The sequence below is a fragment of the Poecile atricapillus genome, chromosome 37 (genome assembly GCF_030490865.1).
Source record: "Poecile atricapillus isolate bPoeAtr1 chromosome 37, bPoeAtr1.hap1, whole genome shotgun sequence".
Classification (NCBI taxonomy): Eukaryota; Metazoa; Chordata; class Aves; order Passeriformes; family Paridae; genus Poecile; species Poecile atricapillus.
Genome location: NC_081285.1, coordinates 3,315,810 through 3,333,799, shown reverse-complemented (window position 1 = coordinate 3,333,799; position 17,990 = coordinate 3,315,810). Strand labels below are relative to the sequence as shown.

At 60.3% G+C, this 17,990-nt stretch overlaps 2 protein-coding genes across 2 annotated transcripts; one reads left to right on the top strand and one right to left on the bottom strand.

The window, feature by feature from the left end:
- Positions 1-293: 293 nt before the first annotated feature.
- IDH3G (isocitrate dehydrogenase (NAD(+)) 3 non-catalytic subunit gamma) lies at positions 294-12,879 on the bottom strand. Its single transcript, XM_058861610.1, is given in 15 exon segments — positions 294-391; positions 523-583; positions 2,130-2,224; positions 3,355-3,501; positions 4,555-4,657; positions 5,529-5,622; positions 5,625-5,661; positions 8,349-8,440; positions 9,048-9,137; positions 9,140-9,148; positions 9,849-9,961; positions 10,065-10,162; positions 11,044-11,055; positions 11,771-11,827; positions 12,395-12,879. Coding segments are annotated over 15 exon segments (1,152 nt in total). The 5' UTR covers positions 12,458-12,879; the 3' UTR covers positions 294-310.
- A 174-nt stretch (positions 12,880-13,053) lies between these two features.
- Positions 13,054-16,337, top strand: SSR4 (signal sequence receptor subunit 4). Its single transcript, XM_058861609.1, has 6 exons — positions 13,054-13,207; positions 14,002-14,120; positions 14,205-14,279; positions 14,816-14,905; positions 15,015-15,080; positions 15,770-16,337. The coding sequence occupies exons 1-6, from the start codon at positions 13,147-13,149 to the stop codon at positions 15,872-15,874; spliced, it is 516 nt and encodes a 171-aa protein (XP_058717592.1). The 5' UTR covers positions 13,054-13,146; the 3' UTR covers positions 15,875-16,337.
- The last annotated feature ends 1,653 nt before the right edge of the window (positions 16,338-17,990 follow it).

Here is a 17,990-nt window from a genome sequence, read left to right as displayed (position 1 = left end):
GTGTTTCTGGGGGTCCCGGGGGTGCCAGCTGTGAGGTCCTGGGGGGGTCTGGGGGGGTCTGGGGGTCCTGGGGGTGTTTTTTTGTGTGGTCCTGGGGGGGTCTGGGGGTCCCGTGGGTGTTTTTTGTGTGCTCCTGGGGGCTCCTGGAGGCGTTTTGGGGTCCTTTGGTTCTCATCGTGGTCCTGGGGGTGCTTTTGGGGGTCCCTGCGGTGCCGGGTGTGAGGTCCAGGGGGGGTTTTGGGGGGTCCCGGGGGGTCTCTGGAAGGTTCTGGGGGGGTCCCAGGGGGGTCCCAGGGGGGTCCCGGGGGTCTCAGGAGCGGGGCAGGTGGGAGATGATGCTCTGAACCGCTCCCGACGTCGTGCCCTGGCCGCCGATGTCGGGCGTGTGCGTCTGCGGGGGGGCGGGGGCCACGTCAGGGCCACGCCCACCGGGTCTGGGGCCACGCCCACCGGGTGGGTGGGGGTGGGGCTCGTGGCCACGCCCCTCGGGTGGGTGGGGTGGGGGGTGGGGGCGGGGCTTACCCGGGGGTCATCCAGCGAGGCCAGCACGGCCTGGCGGATGGTGGAGGCGTGGCCATGGAGCCTGGGTGGGGGGCGGGGGCAGGAATTGAGCCACGCCCACATCAGTGACCACACCCAATGTCTGGAGAGAAGCCCCTCCCCCACCTGCCTGAGCCCCCTCCCCCCACACCTGCCCCAGGCCCCTCCCCCCACACCTGCCCCAGGCCCCTCCCCCCACACCTGCCTGAGCCCCTCCCCCCACACCTGCCTGAGCCCCTCCCCCCCACACCTGCCTGAGCCCCTCCCCCCACATTTGCCCCAGGCCCCTCCCCCCACACCTGCCCCAGGCCCCTCCCCCCACACCTGCCTGAGCCCCTCCCCCCACACCTGCCCCAGCCCCTCCCCCCACCCCTGCCCCAGGCCCCTCCCCCCACACCTGCCCCAGGCCCCTCCCCCCACACCTGCCCCAGGCCCCGCCCCCAAACCCCGCCCCTCCCATGTGGTCCCGCCCAGCTGGGCCACGCCCCTCTCTAAGCCCCGCCCCTTTTGGGGAGACCCCAACCCCTCCCTGACCCTTCCAGGTGTTCCCAGATCCCCTCCAGATGTTCCCAGATCCCCTCCAGGTGTTCCCAGATCCCCTCCAGGTGTTTCCAATCCTCTCCAGATGTTCCCAGATACCCCCAGATCTTCCCAAATCCCCTCCAGATGTTCCCAATCCTCTCCTGATGTTCCCAAATCCCCTCCCAGCCCCTCTCCAGCCCTTCCCAGATGTTCCCAATCCCCCCCAGATGTTCCCAAACCTCTCCAGATGTTCCCAATCCCCCCAGATGTTCCCAGATCCCCTCCAGATGTTCCCAGATCCCCTCCAGATGTTCCCAAATCCTCTCCAGATGTTCCCAATCCCCTCCAGCTGTTCCCAATCCCCCCAGATGTTCCCAATCCTCTCCAGATGTTCCCAATCCCCCCAGATGTTCCCAATCCTCTCCAGATGTTCCCAATCCCCTCCAGATGTTCCCAATCCTCTCCAGATGTTCCCAATCCCCCCCAGATGTTCCCAATCCCTCCAGCTGTTCCCAGATCCCCCCAGATGTTCCCAATCCTCTCCAGATGTTCCCAATCCTCTCCAGATGTTCCCAAATCCTCTCCAGATGTTCCCAGATCCCCTCCAGGTGTTCCCAATCCCCTCCAGATGTTCCCAATCCCCTCCAGATGTTCCCAGATCCCCCCAGATGTTCCCAATCCCCTCCAGATGTTCCCAATCCCCTCCAGATGTTCCCAGATCCCCTCCAGATGTTCCCAATCCCCTCCAGATGTTCCCAATCCCCCCCAGATGTTCCCAATCCCCTCCAGATGTTCCCAATCCCCTCCAGATGTTCCCAGATCCTCTCCAGATGTTCCCAATCCCCTCCAGATGTTCCCAATCCCCTCCAGATGTTCCCAGATCCCCCCAGATGTTCCCAATCCCCTCCAGATGTTCCAATCCCCTCCAGATGTTCCCAGATCCTCTCCAGATGTTCCCAATCCTCTCCAGATGTTCCCAATCCCCTCCAGATGTTCCCAGATCCCCCCAGATGTTCCCAGATCCCCCCCAGATGTTGCCCCGCCCCCCCAGCTGTGGCCCCGCCCACCTGAGGTGATCCAGCATCATGCAGGCCGCCAGCAGCGCCGCCGTGGGGTTGGCGATGTTGCGGTTGGCGATGCTTTTACCGGTGTTCCGTGTGGCCTGCGACGGCCCCAGTGCTCCCAGTTACATCCCAGTAACCTCCCAGTAACCTCCCATTGACCTCCCAGTAACCTCCCAGTAACCTCCCAGTGCCGCCCAGTAACATCCCAGTGCTCCCAGTAACCTCCCAGTGCTCCCAGTAACATCCCAGTGCTCCCCAGTCACCTCCCAGTGCTCCCCAGTAACATCCCAGTGCCCCCCAGTCACCTCCCAGTGCTCCCCAGTTACATCCCAGTAACCTCCCAGTAACATCCCAGTGACCTCCCAGTAACATCCCAGTGACCTCCCAGTAACCTCCCAGTGACCTCCCAGTCACCTCCCAGTGCCCCCCAGTCACCTCCCAGTGACCTCCCAGTAACCTCCCAGTGCTCCCAGTAACATCCCAGTGCTCCCAGTAACGTCCCAGTATTCCCAGTGCCTCTCTGGATCCCCCAGACCCCCTCAAAATCCCCCAGACCCTTCCTGGATTGCCCCAAACCCCTCCAGGACCCCCCCAGGACCCCCCAAACCCCCCCCAGGACCCCCCCAAACCCCTCCCCAGCCCCTCCCCAGCCCCCCCAGCTCTTCCCCAGCCCCTCCCCAGACCCCAGACCCCTCCCCAGCCCCCCCCAAACCCCCCCAGACCCCTCCCCAGACCCCCCAAACCCCCCCAGACCCCTCCCCAGCCCCTCCCCAGCCCCCCCAAACCCCCTCCCCAGCCCCCCCAAACTCCCTAAGCCACTCCCCAGACCCCCAGACCCCCCCAGACCCCTCCCCAGTCCCCCCAGCCCCTCCCCAGCCCCCCCAGCCCCCTCCCCAGCCCCCCCAGACCCCTCCCCAGCCCCCCCAGCCCCCTCCTCAGCCCCCCCAGACCCCTCCCCAGCTCCCCCAAACCCCCCCCAGCCCCTCCCCAGCCCCCCCAGCCCCCTCCCCAGCCCCCCCAGACCCTCCCCAGCCCCCCCAAACCCCTCCCCAGCCCCCCCAACCCCTCCCCAGCCCCCCCAGACCCTCCCCAGCCCCCCCAAACCCCTCCCCAGCCCCCCCAGACCCTCCCCAGTCCCCCCAAACCCCTCCCCAGCCCCCCCAGCCCCCCCAGCCCCTCCCCAGCCCCCCCAGTCCCCCCAGGACCCCTCCCCAGCCCCCAGACCCACGGTTTCGAACACGGCGTAGTCGTGGCCGTAGTTGGCGCCGGGGACGAGCCCCGGGCCCCCGACCAGCCCCGCGCAGACGTTGTTGACGATGTTCCCGTAGAGATTCGGCATCACCATCACATCAAACTGCTGCGGCCGCGACACCAGCTGCGCACACAGCGCGTACTGGGGTTACTGGGAGCACTGGGAGGGCACTGGGGGCACTGGGGGAGCACTGGGATGGGCACTGGGAGCACTGGGATTGCTGTGAGGGGCACTGGAGCACTGGGATAGGCACTGGGGTTACTGGGAGCACTGGGAGGGCACTGGGAGCACTGGGATAGGCACTGGGGTTACTGGGAGCACTGGGGAGGGCACTGGGGGAGCACTGGGAGTGCTGTGAGGGGCACTGGGAGGGCACTGGGAGGGCACTAGGAACACTGGGATGGGCACTGGGAGCACTGGGAGGGCACTGGGGGGACTGGGGGAGCACTGGGATGGCACTGGGATGGCACTGGGATGGCACTGGGATGGCACTGGGATGGCACTGGGATGGCACTGGGAGCACTGGGAGCACTGGGAGGGCACTGGGGGAGCACTGGGAGTGCTGTGAGGGGCACTGGGAGGGCACTGGGAGGGCACTAGGAACACTGGGATGGGCACTGGGAGCACTGGGAGGGCACTGGGGGGACTGGGGGAGCACTGGGATGGCACTGGGAGGGCACTGGGAGCACTGGGATGGCACTGGGAGCACTGGGATGGCACTGGGATGGCACTGGGATGGCACTGGGATGGCACTGGGATGGCACTGGGATGGCACTGGGATGGCACTGGGATGGCACTGGGAGCACTGGGATGGCACTGGGATGGCACTGGGAGCACTGGGGGAGCACTGGGATGGCACTGGGAGCACTGGGATGGCACTGGGATGGCACTGGGATGGAACTGGGAGCACTGGGATGGAACTGGGAGCACTGGGATGGCACTGGGAGGGCACTGGGATGGCACTGGGAAGGCACTGGGAGCACTGGGAGGGCACTGGGAAGGCACTGGGAGCACTGGGATGGCACTGGGATGGCACTGGGATGGCACTGGGAGCACTGGGATGGCACTGGGAGCACTGGGGGAGCACTGGGAGGGCACTGGGATGGAACTGGGAGCACTGGGAGGGCACTGGGAGCCCCGGGCAGTCTCAGAGGGTATTTTGGGGAGGGGTCTCACCTGCATGGTGGTGTTGTCCACGATCATGCTGCGGAAAGTGATCTCGGGGTACTCGGCCGCCACCTCCTGACAGCACTGCAGGAACAGCCCATCCCCCAACTTCCTGCAGGGGGGGAAAGGGGGTTCAGAGCACCCCAAAAAATCCGGGGTTCTCTTCTAAGACCCCCCCAAACCTCCTAAAACAACCCCCAGGACCCCTGGAGCTGCTCAAACCACACCCAGGACCCCCCAGATCTCCCCCAGACCCTCCCAGGACCTTTCCCAAACCCCCTTGAGCTGCTAAAATCATCCCCAGGACCCCCCCAAACCTCCCCACACCACCCCAAACCCCCCCAGGACCCCCCAAACCCCCCCAGGGACCCCCCAAACCCCCCCAGGACCCCCCCAAACCTCCCCACACCACTCCAAACCCCCCCAGGGACCCCCCCCAAACCTCCCCACACCACCCCAAACCCCCCCAGGACCCCCCAAACCCTCCCAGGACTCCCCAAACCCTCCCAGGACCCCCCCAAACCCTCCCAGGACTCCTCAAACCCCCCCCAGGACCCCCCCAAACCCACCCAAGGACCCCCCAAACCCTCCCAGGACCCCTCAAACCTCCCCCAAACCCCGCCAGGACCCCCCCAAAGCCCCTTAAACCACCCAAGGACCCCCCAAACCTCCCCCAAACCCCCCTGGGGTGTTCCCCAGCCCCCCCAGAGCCCCCCAGACCTCCCCCAGACCCCCCAAACCCTCCCAGGACCACCCAAACCTCCCACAAACCCTCCCAGGACCCCCCAAAACCCTCCCAGGACCCCCCCAAACCCTCCCAGGACCCCCTAACCCTCCCAGGACCCCCCAAACCTCCCCCAAACCCCCCTGGGAGGTTCCCCAACCCCCTCCAGGACCCCCCAAACCCCCCCAGGACCCCCCAGGACCCCCCAAACTTCCCCCAGACCCCCCCAGGACCCCCCCGGACCCCCCCCAGGCCGTACATGATGTTGGCTTTGTGCACGGCGGTGACGCAGCGACGCGCGGCGGCGCGCGCCAGCCCGAAGGCGTAGTGAGCGATGCGCCGCGAGCGCCCGCCGTGATGATCTTGAGGCTCTCGACCACGCCCGCCACGCTCTGAGGGGACAGCACGGGGCGTGGCACGGGCGGGGCACGGGCGGGGGGCAGCAAGAACAGGGTGTGGCATGGGCGGGGCAGGGGTGGGGCAGGATGAACAGGGCGGGGCAGGATGAACAGGGTGTGGTTGGGTGGGGCAGGATGAACAGGGTGGGGCAGGGGTGGGGGCAGGATGAACTGGGTGGGGCAGGGGTGGGGCAGGGGTGGGGCATGGGTGGGGCAGGAAGAACAGGGTGGGGCAGGAAGAACAGGGTGGGGCAGGATGAACAGGGCGGGGCAGGAGTGGGACAAGATGAACAGGGGTGTGGTTGGGTGGGGCAGGATGAACAGGATGGGGCAGGGGGTGGGGCAGGGGTGGGGCAGGATGAACAGGGTGGGGCAGGATGAACAGGGCGTGGTTGGGCGGGGCACGGGTGGGGCAGCACCAAAAGGGTGTGGAAGGGACGTGGCAGCAAGAACAGGGCGGGGCACCAAGAACAGGGCAGGGCAGGGGCGGGGAGGATGAACAGGGCGGGGCAGGATGAACACGGTGGGGCAGGATGAACAGGGCGTGGTTGGGTGGGGCAGGATGAACTGGGTGGGGCAGGGGTGGGGCAGGGGTGGGGCAGGATGAACAGGGCATGGTTGGGTGGGGCAGGAAGATCAGGGCGTGGCATGGGTGGGGCAGGATGAACAGGGTGGGGCAGGATGAACAGGGCATGGTTGGGTGGGGCAGGATGAACAGGGCGTGGTTGGGTGGGGGCAGGATGAACAGGGCGGGGCAGGATGAACAGGGCGTGGTTGGGGTGGGGCAGGGTGAACAGGGCGTGGCACGGGTGGGGCAGGATGAACAGGGCGGGGCAGGAGTGGGGCAGGATGAACAGGGTGGGGCAGGATGAACAGGGTGGGGCAGGATGAACAGGGCGGGGGCACCAAGAACAGGGCAGGGCAGGGGCGGGGAGGATGAACAGGGTGGGGCAGGGGTGGGGCAGGATGAACAGGGCGGGGCAGGGGTGGGGCAGGATGAACAGGGCGGGGCACCAAGAACAGGGCGGGGCAGGGGCGGAGAGGATGAACAGGGCGTGGCAGGGGTGGGGGCAGGATGAACTGGGCGGGGCAGGGGGCGGGGCAGGATGAACAGGGCGGGGGCACCAAGAACAGGGCAGGGCAGGGGCGGGGAGGATGAACAGGGCGTGGCACGGGCGGGGCAGCAGCCCTGGGGGTGTGGCTGCACCAACAGGGGCGTGGCAGGGGCGGGGAAGGGGCGTGAAAACACCAAAAGGGCGTGGCAGGGGTGGGGCAGGAAGAACAGGGCGGGGCACAGGTGGGGCAGGGGCGGGGCAGGATGAACAGGGCGGGGGCAGGATGAACAGGGTGGGGCAGGATGAACAGGGTGGGGCAGGGGCGGGGCAGGATGAACAGGGCGGGGCAGGATGAACAGGGCGGGGCAGGATGAACAGGGCAGGGCAGGGGCGGGGCAGGAAGAACAGGGCGGGGCAGGGGCGGGGCAGGGGTGGGGCAGGAAGAACAGGGTGGGGCAGGATGAACAGGGCGTAGCAGGGGTGGGGGCAGGATGAACAGGGTGGGGCAGGGGTGGGACAGGATGAACAGGGCGGGGCAGGATGAACAGGGCAGGGCAGGGGGCGGGGCAGGATGAACAGGGCGTGGTTGGGCGGGGCAGGATGAACAGGGCGGGGCACCAAGAACAGGGCAGGGCAGGGGCGGGGAGGATGAACAGGGCGTGGCACGGGCGTGGCAGCAGCCCTTGGGGCGTGGCTGCACCAACAGGGCGTGGCAGGGGTGTGGAAACCCCCCAGAACCTGACAGCAACACCCCAAAACCACCCCAAAAACCACCCCAAAAACTCCATAAAAACACCCCAAAAACAACATAAAAACAACACAAAAAAACACCCAAAAAATTACATAAAACACCCTACAAACCAACATCAAAAAACCGAAATAACCACGCAAAAACTCCATAAAACACCCCAAAAACAACATAAAAAACAACACAAAAAAACACCCACCAACAATTCCATTAAACACCCTAACAACAACACCCCCAAAACAACACAAAAACACCCAAAAAACTCACAAAACACCCCCAGGAACATCCCAAAAGCTCCTAAAAATCATCTCAGAAACATCCCAGATTGTTTTGGGGTGGGTTTGGGGTGGTTTTGGGGTGGTTTTTGTGTATTTCAGGATTTTTTGGGGTGTTTTTGTGTAGTTTTTGGTTTGTTTTCGGGGTGTTTTTTGGGGTGTTTTCGGGGTTTTTTCAGGATGGTTTTTGGAGTGTTTTCAGGATGTTTTCAGGGTGGTTTTTGGGGTGTTTTTTGTGTATTTCCAGGATGTTTTTTGGGGGTGTTTCTGATGTGTTTTCAGGATGTTTTTGGGGGGTGTTTTTGTGTAGTTTATGGTGTGTTTTCAGGGTGTTTTTTGGGGTATTTTCGGGCTTTTTCAGGATGGTTTTTGGAGTGTTATCAGGATGTTTTCAGGGTGTTTTTTGGGGTGTTTTTTGTGTATTTCCAGGATGTTTTTTGGGGTTTTTTTGTGGTGTTTTTGGTGTGTTTTCAGGATGTTTTTTGGGGTGTTTTTGTGTAGTTTTTGGTGTATTTCCAGGATATTTTTGGGGTGTTTTTTGTGTATTTCCAGGATGTTTTTTGGGGTGTTTTGGGTGCATTTCGGGTGCGTTTCAGCGCCCACCTCGTGCTCCAGGGAGCTGTACTCGCCCTCGGTGTTCTCCCTGACGATGAGGATGACAGCGCCCAAAATATGTAAATCAGCCCCAAATATGCAAAGGTGTCACAAAATATGCAAATCAGCCCCCAAAATATGTAAATCAGCCCCCAAATATGCAAAGCAGTCACCAAATATGCAAATCAGCCCCCAAAATATGTAAATCAGCCCCAAATATGCAAAGAAATCACCAAAATATGCAAATAGGCTCCCAAAACATGCAAATGAACCCCACAGAAAGGAGAATCAACCCCCAAAATCTCAAATGAAACCACAAAAGATGCAAATGAACACCCCCAGTAGGCAAATTAACCCCAAAATATGCAAATCAACCCTCAAAATATGCAAATCAGCCATCAAATATGCAAGTTGGTCACTGTAAAATGCAAAACTACCCCAAAACATGCAAATGAACCCCCCCAAAAAGAGAATCAACCCCCAAACTACAAAAGTGAAACAACAAAATATGCAAATCAGCACCCAATATGCAAATTAATGCCAAAATATGCAAATCAAGCCCAAAACATGCAAATAAACCCTTAAAAGATGCAAATCAGGGACCCAACCTCACCAATCAATTGCTAAAACAAGCAACAACCCCCCAAACATGCAAATGAGCACCCTGAATATGCAAATCAGGTGCCAAATATGCAAATGAGCCCCAAACATGCAAATGAGTCCCAGAATATGCAAATGAAGGGCCGAACCGGATGAGGTTGTTGCGGGATTTGTGGCTCGGGGGGAGGTTGTGGTTGTCTCGATGTTCCCTGGAAAGGGAAAAAAATCCGGATTGGAGCCGGATTGGGGGATTGGGGATGAGATTTTGGAGATTTGGGGATTTGGGATGAGATTTTGGGGGATTTCAGGGATTTGGGATGAGATTTTGGGGGATTTCAGGATTTGGGATGAGATTTGGGGGGATTTTTGGGAATTTGGGAGGAGAATTCAGGATTTGGGAGTGGATTTCAGGGATTCGGGATCAGATCTGAACATTCCAGGGGTTTTGGGAGCTCTGGGATTGGATTTCAGGGATTTGGGATCAGCTCAGGACATTCCAGGGATTCAAATTTGGATTCCAGGGATTTTGGGAGCAGATTCCATGGATTTTGGGAACAAATTCCAGGGATTTTGGGAGCAGATTGCAGGGATTTTGGAGCAGATTCCAGGGATTTTGGGAACAAATTCCAGGGATTCTGGGAACAAATTCCAGGGATTTTGGGAACAAATTCCAGGGCTTTTGGGAACAAATTCCAGGGATTCTGGGAACGGATTCCAGGGATTTTGGGAGCAGATTGCAGGGATTCTGGGAACAAATTCCAGGGATTTTGGAGCAGATTCCAGGGATTTTGGGAGCAGATTGCAGGGATTCTGGGAACAAATTCCGGGGATTTTGGGAGCAGATTCCAGGGATTTTGGGAACAGATTCTGGGGATTTTGGGAACAAATCCCAGGGATTCAGGAGCAGACCCTTGAGCGCCACGCCGTTGCGCCGGATGGCCGTGATGGCGTTCTGCACGTCGTCCTCGGGAGCCTCCGAATTCACCCGAACCTCCTCAAAATCCACGGGAACGCAGGCGTGCCTGGGGGGGAGGGGAGGGGAGGGGAGGGGTCCCCAAGGTCACCCCCAGCCCCTCCCCCGGCCCAGCGTGGCTGGGGGTCCCCAAAAAGGGGAGGGGGACGCACCTGAAGACCTCCTTGACGTGCAGCATCAGCTCGGGGCCGATGCCGTCGCCCGGGATCAGCGTCACCGTGTGACGCCCCCCGTACTTGGCCGGGGGGGGCTGTGGGGAGAGACCCCCAGTCAGGGGGGATCCAAACTGGGAGATTCCCGGGATTCCCAATCCGTGGGAACGACCTGGAGGGGGGGGTGGGACCTGCCAGACAAGCCTGGGGGGTTTGGAGAGATTTGGGGATTTCTGGGGGGATTTTTTTTTGGATTTTTTTTTTTGAATTTTTGGAGATTTTTCGGGGATAGTTTTTTTTTAATTTTTTGGGGATTTTTGGGGTTTTTTTTGGGGAATTTTTTTTATTGTTTGGGATTTTCTGGGGATTTTTGGGGGATTTTTTGGGACTTTTTTGGGATTTTTTTGGGATTTTTTGGGATTTTCTGGGGATTTTTTAGGATTTTTTTGGGATTTTTTTTTATTTTCTGGGGATTTTTTTGGGATTTTCTGGGGATTTTTTGGGGATTTTTGGGGGATTTTGAGGAGATTTTTTTGTGATTTTGAGGGGAGTTTTTGATGATTTTTTTTTGGTGATTTTATGAGCAATTTTGCGGGGATGTTTTGTGATTTTTTTTTGTGTGATTTTTTTTGTGATTTTGAGGGGGTTTCTTTGTGGTGTCTTGATGATATTTTGCTGATTTTTTGAGCTGATTTGTGATTTTTGAGGGGATTTTCGGTGATCTTTTGATGACTTTTTGTGATTTTTGGTAATTTTTTGGGTGATTTTTTTGGATGAATTTTTGAGGATTTTTGGGGGATTTTGTGGTCCCCCAATTCTTTCTGGACCCCCCCCAGGTGCTTTTAGGGCTCCTCCAGGTGATTTTGTGCCCCCTCCCCCTGAATTTTTGGACCCCCCGGTATTTTTGGGCCCCCCCCAGATGTTTTTGGGGCCCCCCAGATGTTTTTGGGGCCCCCCCAGATGTTTTTGGGGTACTCACGATGCTGCGTTGCTGTGGGGGAGGGAGAAAAAGGGGAAATTAGAGGGGCAGGGGGGTCAAGACCCCCCAAAATCCCCTTCAAAACCCCCGAACCCCCTCCAAAATTCGGGGTTTGGAGTCCAGGGCTCCCCCCAAACCTCCCCAGGAGGGGGTGAAATGGGTGGGGGTCCCTGTGACCCCCCCCAGGTGTTGGAGGGGTTTTGGGGGGTGGGATTTGGGATTTTGGGGTGGGATTTGGGATTTTGGGGGTTTTGGGAGGTGAGATTTGGGATTTTGGGGGATTTGGGGGGTGGGATTTCGAATTTTGGGGTGGGATTTGGGATTTTGGGGGTTTTGGGGGGTGGGATTCGGGATTTTGGGGTGGGATTTGGGATTTTGGGGGATTTGGGGGGTGGGATTTGGGATTTTGGGGGATTTGGGGGGTGGGATTTGGGATTTTGGGGTGGGATTTGGGATTTTGGGGGTTTTGAGGGGTGGAATTTGGGATTTTGGGGGTTTTGAGGGGTGGGATTTGGGATTTTGGGGGTTTTTAGGGGTGGGGATTTGGGATTTTGGGGGTTTTGGGAGGTGAGATTTGGGATTTTGGGGGTTTTTAGGGGTGGGATTTGGGATTTTGGGGTGGGATTTGGGATTTTGGGGGTTTTTTAGGGGTGGGATTTGGGATTTTGGGGCGGGATTTGGAATTTTGGGGGGTGGGATTTGGGATTTTGGGGGGCGGGGCACTCACAGAGGGGAGGTGGAGCCGTTCGGCCGCGTGGGAAATCCCGGCCCGAGGAATCCACACCTGGAATGGGAGGGGTCCCGTAAATAGGGGGGAGAACCCCCCCAAAAAAACCAAGGACCCCCCCCCAGAAAAAGGTTCCAAAGCCCCCTCCCCAAAATTGCACCACGAACCGTCCCCCCTTCAATTCAGGACCCCTCCAGAAACGCCTCATTAATAAAAAAATTTAATTAAATTTTGCACGGGGGAGATTTCCTGTCCGGGCCCCCCCCCCTCCCCCGACCCCTTTGGTCACACCCGACCCCCCCTTTTATGACCCCTCAATGGTTCAGGCCCAGGCACCGCCCCCTCAGAAATATCAGCCAATCACAAAGCGCAGCTCTGCCCCTCCCTCCCACCCTGCGAGCTCTGACCAATCAGCACTCGCGAAACAGAGCCACACCCCCACCGTAGCCAATCAGCGTCCGGCCCGCCGCTACCGGGCCCCTCCCCTCCTGGCAGCCGCGCGGCCCCCGCGGGCGCGCCAGCCAATCAGGCGCCGCCGGTGCGGCGGGAACCGGCGGGAACCGGCGGGAAGCGGCGCGGGCGGGGCCCGGTAGGCGGCGGGGCGGGTTCTGATTGGTCACTCACCGCGCGCGGCCGTAGCGCGGCCCGCATCAGGCGCCGCCGCGCCGCCGTCAACGTCGACGCCATGATGTTCCCGCCGGCGGCGCGAGCTCTCGCGAGATCTCGGCGCCGCCCACGCGAGGAGATAGGGCGATACGCTCGAAATCTCGCGAGAGTTGTCGCCCCGCCCCGCCCCGCCCGCTCTCACGCCCTCTCGCCGCGGCGGCCATTTTGTGCCTGGGAGCGGCGGCGGCCTGAGGCCTCACGGCGAGAGCGGGAAAGGCGGTGCCGCCCACGCCGTTTTGTCCCGGAACGGCGACTCACGAGCACGGAGCCCTTTTCCCCGCCGCGCTTCGTTTTGAGGGCGAAAAAAAACCTCAAATGATAGCGGGCGAGGAGAGGCGCGGCCACCGCCCCTCAGCCGTCGCTATGGCAACGTCGAGAGTGCGCCGGGGCGTGGCCGCGGCTCCGCTTCTCGCACCACAGGCGGGGCCGCCTCCATTTTATTCGCGTGGGCGTCTCATTGCGCATGCGCGACACCTCGAGCGCGCCCTCAGCGCTCTTGGCCACGCCCCCGATCCCTCCTGGCCCCGCCCCCCGCCTCCACCGCGGGCCACGTCTCGCGCGGGCCGGGCCGCGCGCTCTCTCCTCATTGGTCAGGGCGCGCGCGGCCGCCCGCCCTCCGCGTTCTGATTGGTCAGAGTGGAGGCGGTGCCGGCGTTGATTGGCTGCTTTCCTGTGAGGGCGGGGCCGGAGGCGGGCGCGCGCGGCTGATCATGGCGGGTGCCGGGGCGCTCCCGCTGCTGTTGCTGCTGCTGGCGGCGAACGGGGCCGCGGGTAGGGGGAAATCGGGGTCCCGTGAGGGGGAACGGGGATTTATGAGGGGAACCTGAGGGATGTGAGGGGTCCCGGGGCGTCCCGCGGCATTGGGGTCCTGTGGGGGCTGCGGGGGTCGAGGTCTGTGAGGGACGTGAGGGGACCGGGGGTCCGTGAGGGGGGATCGGGACCGGTGAGGGACGTGAGGGGGTCGGGGGGTCCCGTGAGGGGGAACCAGGACCTGTGAGGGCCATGAGGGGATCGGGGTTCCCATGAGGGGGTCTAGAGGGTCCCATGAGGGAATCGGGGATCCCGTGAGGGGGATCCGGGACCTGTGAGGGTCATGAGGGGATCGGGGGGTCCCGTGAGGGGATCGCGGGGTCCCGTGAGGGGATCGCGGGGTCCCGTGAGTCAGAACCGGGACCTGTGAGGGCCATGAGGGGGTCTAGAGGGTCCCATGAGGGGATCGCGGGGTCCCGTGAGGGGGAACCGGGACCTGTGAGGGCCATGAGGGGATCGGGTGGCCCGGGGGTCCCATGAGGGGGTCGCAGGCCCAGTGAGGTCCATGAGGGGTCCCGTGGGTGGGGGGCAGCGGGTCCCAGGTGCCATTGGGGGTCTCTTGGCAGCTCAGGTGTGTTTGGGGAAGGAGATTTTGGGGGACTCACCTGTGTGGGGATCCCTGGAGAGTTTTAGGCCTCTCAGCCGAGTCTCAAGGAGGGGTCCTGAGGCACCAGGGGTCCCTTGGGTGGGGGGGTCCCGAGTCCCTGCGCTCCCCTGGGTGCTGAGGGGGGGGATCCCTGCCTCCCCTTCCCCAGGTGAGCCGTGCCCCGAGCCCACCATCGCCCCCTCCTATTACACCACCTCTGACGCCGTCATCGCCTCCGAGAGCGTCTTCGTGGTGGAGATTTCCCTGGTCTGCAAAAACGGCGCCCAGGTGAGACCCCCTGAGACCCCCACGGGGCGGGAGGGACCCCCCAGACCCCTCCAGGACCCCCCCTGAGCGCCCCTTCCCCCACAGAACGTGGCTCTTTACGCCGACGTGAACGGGAAGCAGTTCCCGGTGACCCGCGGGCAGGACGTGGGCAGGTACCAGGTGAGCTTTGGGGGGCTCAGGTGGGTGGGGGGTCCCTGGGAGGGGTTTTGAGGGGCTCAGGTGGGTGGGGGATCTTCAGGAGAGGTTGGGGGAGTTATTTTGGGGGTGTCAGGTGAGTGGGGGGTCCCTGGGAGGGGTTTTGAGGGGCTCAGGTGAGCAGGGGGGTCTCAAGTAGGAGCTAAGGGGGGTTTGGGGAGCCCAGGTGAGGCTGGAGGGGTTTGGGGGTTGTTTCTGGGGGGGCTCAGGTGGTTGGGGGGGTCTCTGGGAGGGTTTAGGGGGTCTCAGGTGAGTCTGGGGGCTCTCAGGTGAGTCTGGGGGGTCTCAGGTGAGTCTGGGGGCGCTCAGGTGAGTCTGGGGGTGCTCAGGTGAGTCTGGAGGTGCTCAGGTGAGTGCCTGGTTTGTTCTGGGGAGGGCTCAGTTGAGCTTTGATCATCTCTAGGAGATCTCAGGTGAGGCTGGGAAGGGTTTGGGGGTCTCAGATGAATTTGGGGAGGGGTCCCGGTGGTCCTAAACCCCCTTTTTTCCCCCCTCCCCAGGTCTCCTGGAGCCTGGAGCACCGCCAGGCACAGTCGGGCACCTACGAGGTGAAATTCTTCGATGAGGAATCCTACAGCGCCCTTCGCAAGGTGGGGACCCCTCCCCAAATCCCCCAAATTCCCCAAACCCCTGGGGGGTGTTCTGAGGACCCCCAAAACCCCCCCTGAACCCCCCCAAAATCCCTCCCCGACCCCCCAGGCCCAGAGGAACAACGAGGACGTCTCGAGGATCCGGCCCCTCTTCACCGTCAACGTCGATCACCGGGTGGGTCCGGGGGGATTTTGGGGTGATCCCCCCAAATCTGGGGGGGTTTTGGGGATCCCTCGCCAAAATTTGGGGGGGCTGGAAGGGCCACGTGGGATTTTGGGGGAAATTTCAGCAGATTTGGGGGTGGTGGCTTCGAGAGTTTGAGGTTTTAGGGGGCATTTTGGGATTTTTGGGGGGTGACTCTGAGATTTTGGGATGCTCCAGGGTTTTTTTAGGTAATTCCAGGATTTTTTTGGGGGGTGAAAGAAGAATTTGGAACATCCCAAAGATTTTCGGAGCATTGAACTCAGATTTGGGGTATCCCAAAGTTTTTAGGGGGAATTTTGGGGCCCTCCCATTTTTTTGGGGGATTCTCCACAATTTTGGGCTTCTCCAGAATTTTTAAAAGGTTTTAAAAAATGAGATTTTTGGAGATTTTGGGGGCACAACCTCAAAATTTTGGGATATTCGCTGACCTGGGATTTTGGGCTACCCCAAAACATCCCTTTATTTTTTGGGGGGATTTTGGAGCATCCCAAACCTTTGAAAAAAAAAAGATTTTTGGGGTGTTTTAGAGTTGTAATTTAGGGTTTTAACAGCTCCACACCGAGATTTTAGGGTGGGTTTTGGGGTGTGGGGATTTGGGTGATTTTGGGGAGGTTTTGGGGGGGTTTTGGGGGGTTTTGGTGACCCCAAATTCCTCGCAGGGTGCCTGGAACGGGCCCTGGGTGTCCACGGAGGTGGTGGCGGCCGCCATCGGGCTCGTGGTTTATTACCTGGCCTTCAGCACCAAGAGCAGCATCCAGGCCTAAAAACGATCCCAAAAAACCCTAAAAAACACCTCAAAAAAACCCCAAAAAATACACCCCAAAAAACTCCTCCAAAAAACACCCCAGAAAAATAAAAAAAAAACCCTCAAAAATCCAAAATTGCCTCAAAAAAAACGTAAAAAACACCGCAAAAAACACCACAAAAATAAAAAAAAAATCCCAAAAAACACCCAAAAGAAATCCCAAAAAACACCCCAAAAATTCCAACCCCTCCCCCCCCTCAGCACCCCTAAAATCCCCCCCCCCCCCATCCCAAATTTTTGGGGGTTGGGCTGAGGGACACCCGGAAATGGGAATGGTCCCACTCAGGGATCCCAAATTTGGGGTGGGGGGAGACCCCAAAATTGGGGATTTGGGGTCGGTTTGTGCTGAGGGGGGGGAGTCCCCAAATCCCCCTCCTGTACCCCAATAAAGGCGTCCCCCCAAAATTGGGGGTGTGAATGGGGGGGTCTGTGTGTCCTTAATTCCCAAAGGGGAGGGGTCCTCAAATTCCCCAAAAAAAATATCCCTAAAATTCCCCGAGTAGTTCCCAAAAAACTCCCGAAAAAATTCCCCAAATTCCCCAAAAAATTCCCATTGAAATCCAAAAGAAATCCCCAAAAATTCCTGTTAAATTCCCATTAAATTACAAAAGAAACCCCAAAAATTCACATTAAATTTGCATTAAATTCCTAATAAATTAAACAAAAGTATTCCTATTAAATTCCCGGTAAATTTCCCAAGAACTTTTCGAAAAATTCCCGATAAATTCACATTAAATTCCCAAAAAAACACCCCCCAATAAATTCCCGATAATTTCCCGATAAATTCCCAATAAATTTGGGAGGGTTTCCCTCTTGTTTTGGAGGTTTCCCCGCCCTGATGACGTCAGCCCCGCCCTTCCATGACGTCACGGGGGTGGGGTGGGGGGGGGTCCCGGGGTGATTTTTGGGAGCCCCTTGGGAAGTGGGGGGAGGGGGGAATTTCCCGGAATTTCCCGAAATTCCAAGGCCGTGATTGCCGGGAATGGGGTGGGGGAGGGGGCAAAGCTCCAAAAAGTGGGAGGGGCCCAAAATCCCAATGGGGGGGGGGGGTGGGTCCCAAACACCCCCAGGGGGTCCCCAAATGTTTGGGGTGGGGGTCTGAAACCCCCCCCCTCCCCCATTTTTGGGGGCCTCTCCTCTCTAAGGTGACCCCAATAAATTTGGGGAGGGGTCTCAGACATTTGGGGGTTTCTCACCCCCCCTCCCAAATTGAGACCCCCCCCAAATACCCCCAGGGGGGGTTTCTTTTGGGGAGGGGGTCCCTTTGCCCCCTAAAACGGGGTGGGGGGACCCCAAAACCCTGCAGGGCTCAAACATTTGGGGTCCCCTCCCCAAATAGAGACCCCCCCCCACTGCCCTGGAGGGGTTCAAGCCCCCCAAAATGAGGGGCCCGCCCCCCAAGCGGGGGTCTCGCCCCCACAAATTGGGACCCCTAAACGTGGGTGGGACCCTCGGGGGTCTTTCCCCCCCAAATTGGGGTCTCACCCCCCCCTAAATGGGGTCTCACCCCCCAAATCAAGACCCCCAATACCCCCCCAAAATGGGGGTCTCACCCCCCCAAACCGGGACCCCTCAAATGGGGGTCTTTTCCCCCCCTCAAATGGGGGTCTCACCCCCCCAAATCGCGACCCCAAACAACCCCCTCGGGGGTCTTTACCCCCCAAATCAACACCCCAAGCCCCAGGGGGATCCTCGAGGGTCTCACCCCCAAATCGGGACCCCCAATACCCCCCAAATGGGGGTCTCACCCCCCAAATCGGGACCCCCAATACCCCCCCAACCGGGGGTCTCACCCCCCAAATCGGGACCCCAATACCCCCCAAATGGGGGTCTCACCCCCAAATCGGGACCCCAGTACCCCCCAAAACGGGGGTCTCGCTCCCCCAAATCGGGACCCCCAATACCCCCCCCAATGGGGGTCTCACCCCCCAAATCGGGACCCCAATACCCCCCAAACCGGGGGTCTCACTCCCCAAATCGCGCCCCCCACCCCCCCGTTCTCGGGGGTCCCTTTCCCGCCGCCCCCCGCCCAGGGTGTGGCCGGGTGGGCGTGGCCGGGGCGTGGCCCGGTGGGC

What these genes read in the sequence shown, in the direction of transcription:
- SSR4 (XM_058861609.1), top strand. Translation starts at nt 13,147, where the DNA reads ATGGCGGGTGCCGGGGCGCTCCCGCTGCTGTTGCTGCTGCTGGCGGCG. An exon ending in TCTGCAAAAACGGCGCCCAG is followed by an intron (nt 14,121 to 14,204) that starts GTGAGACCCCCT and finishes CTTCCCCCACAG; the next exon opens with AACGTGGCTCTTTACGCCGA. An exon ending in AGGACGTGGGCAGGTACCAG is followed by an intron (nt 14,280 to 14,815) that starts GTGAGCTTTGGG and finishes CCCCCTCCCCAG; the next exon opens with GTCTCCTGGAGCCTGGAGCA.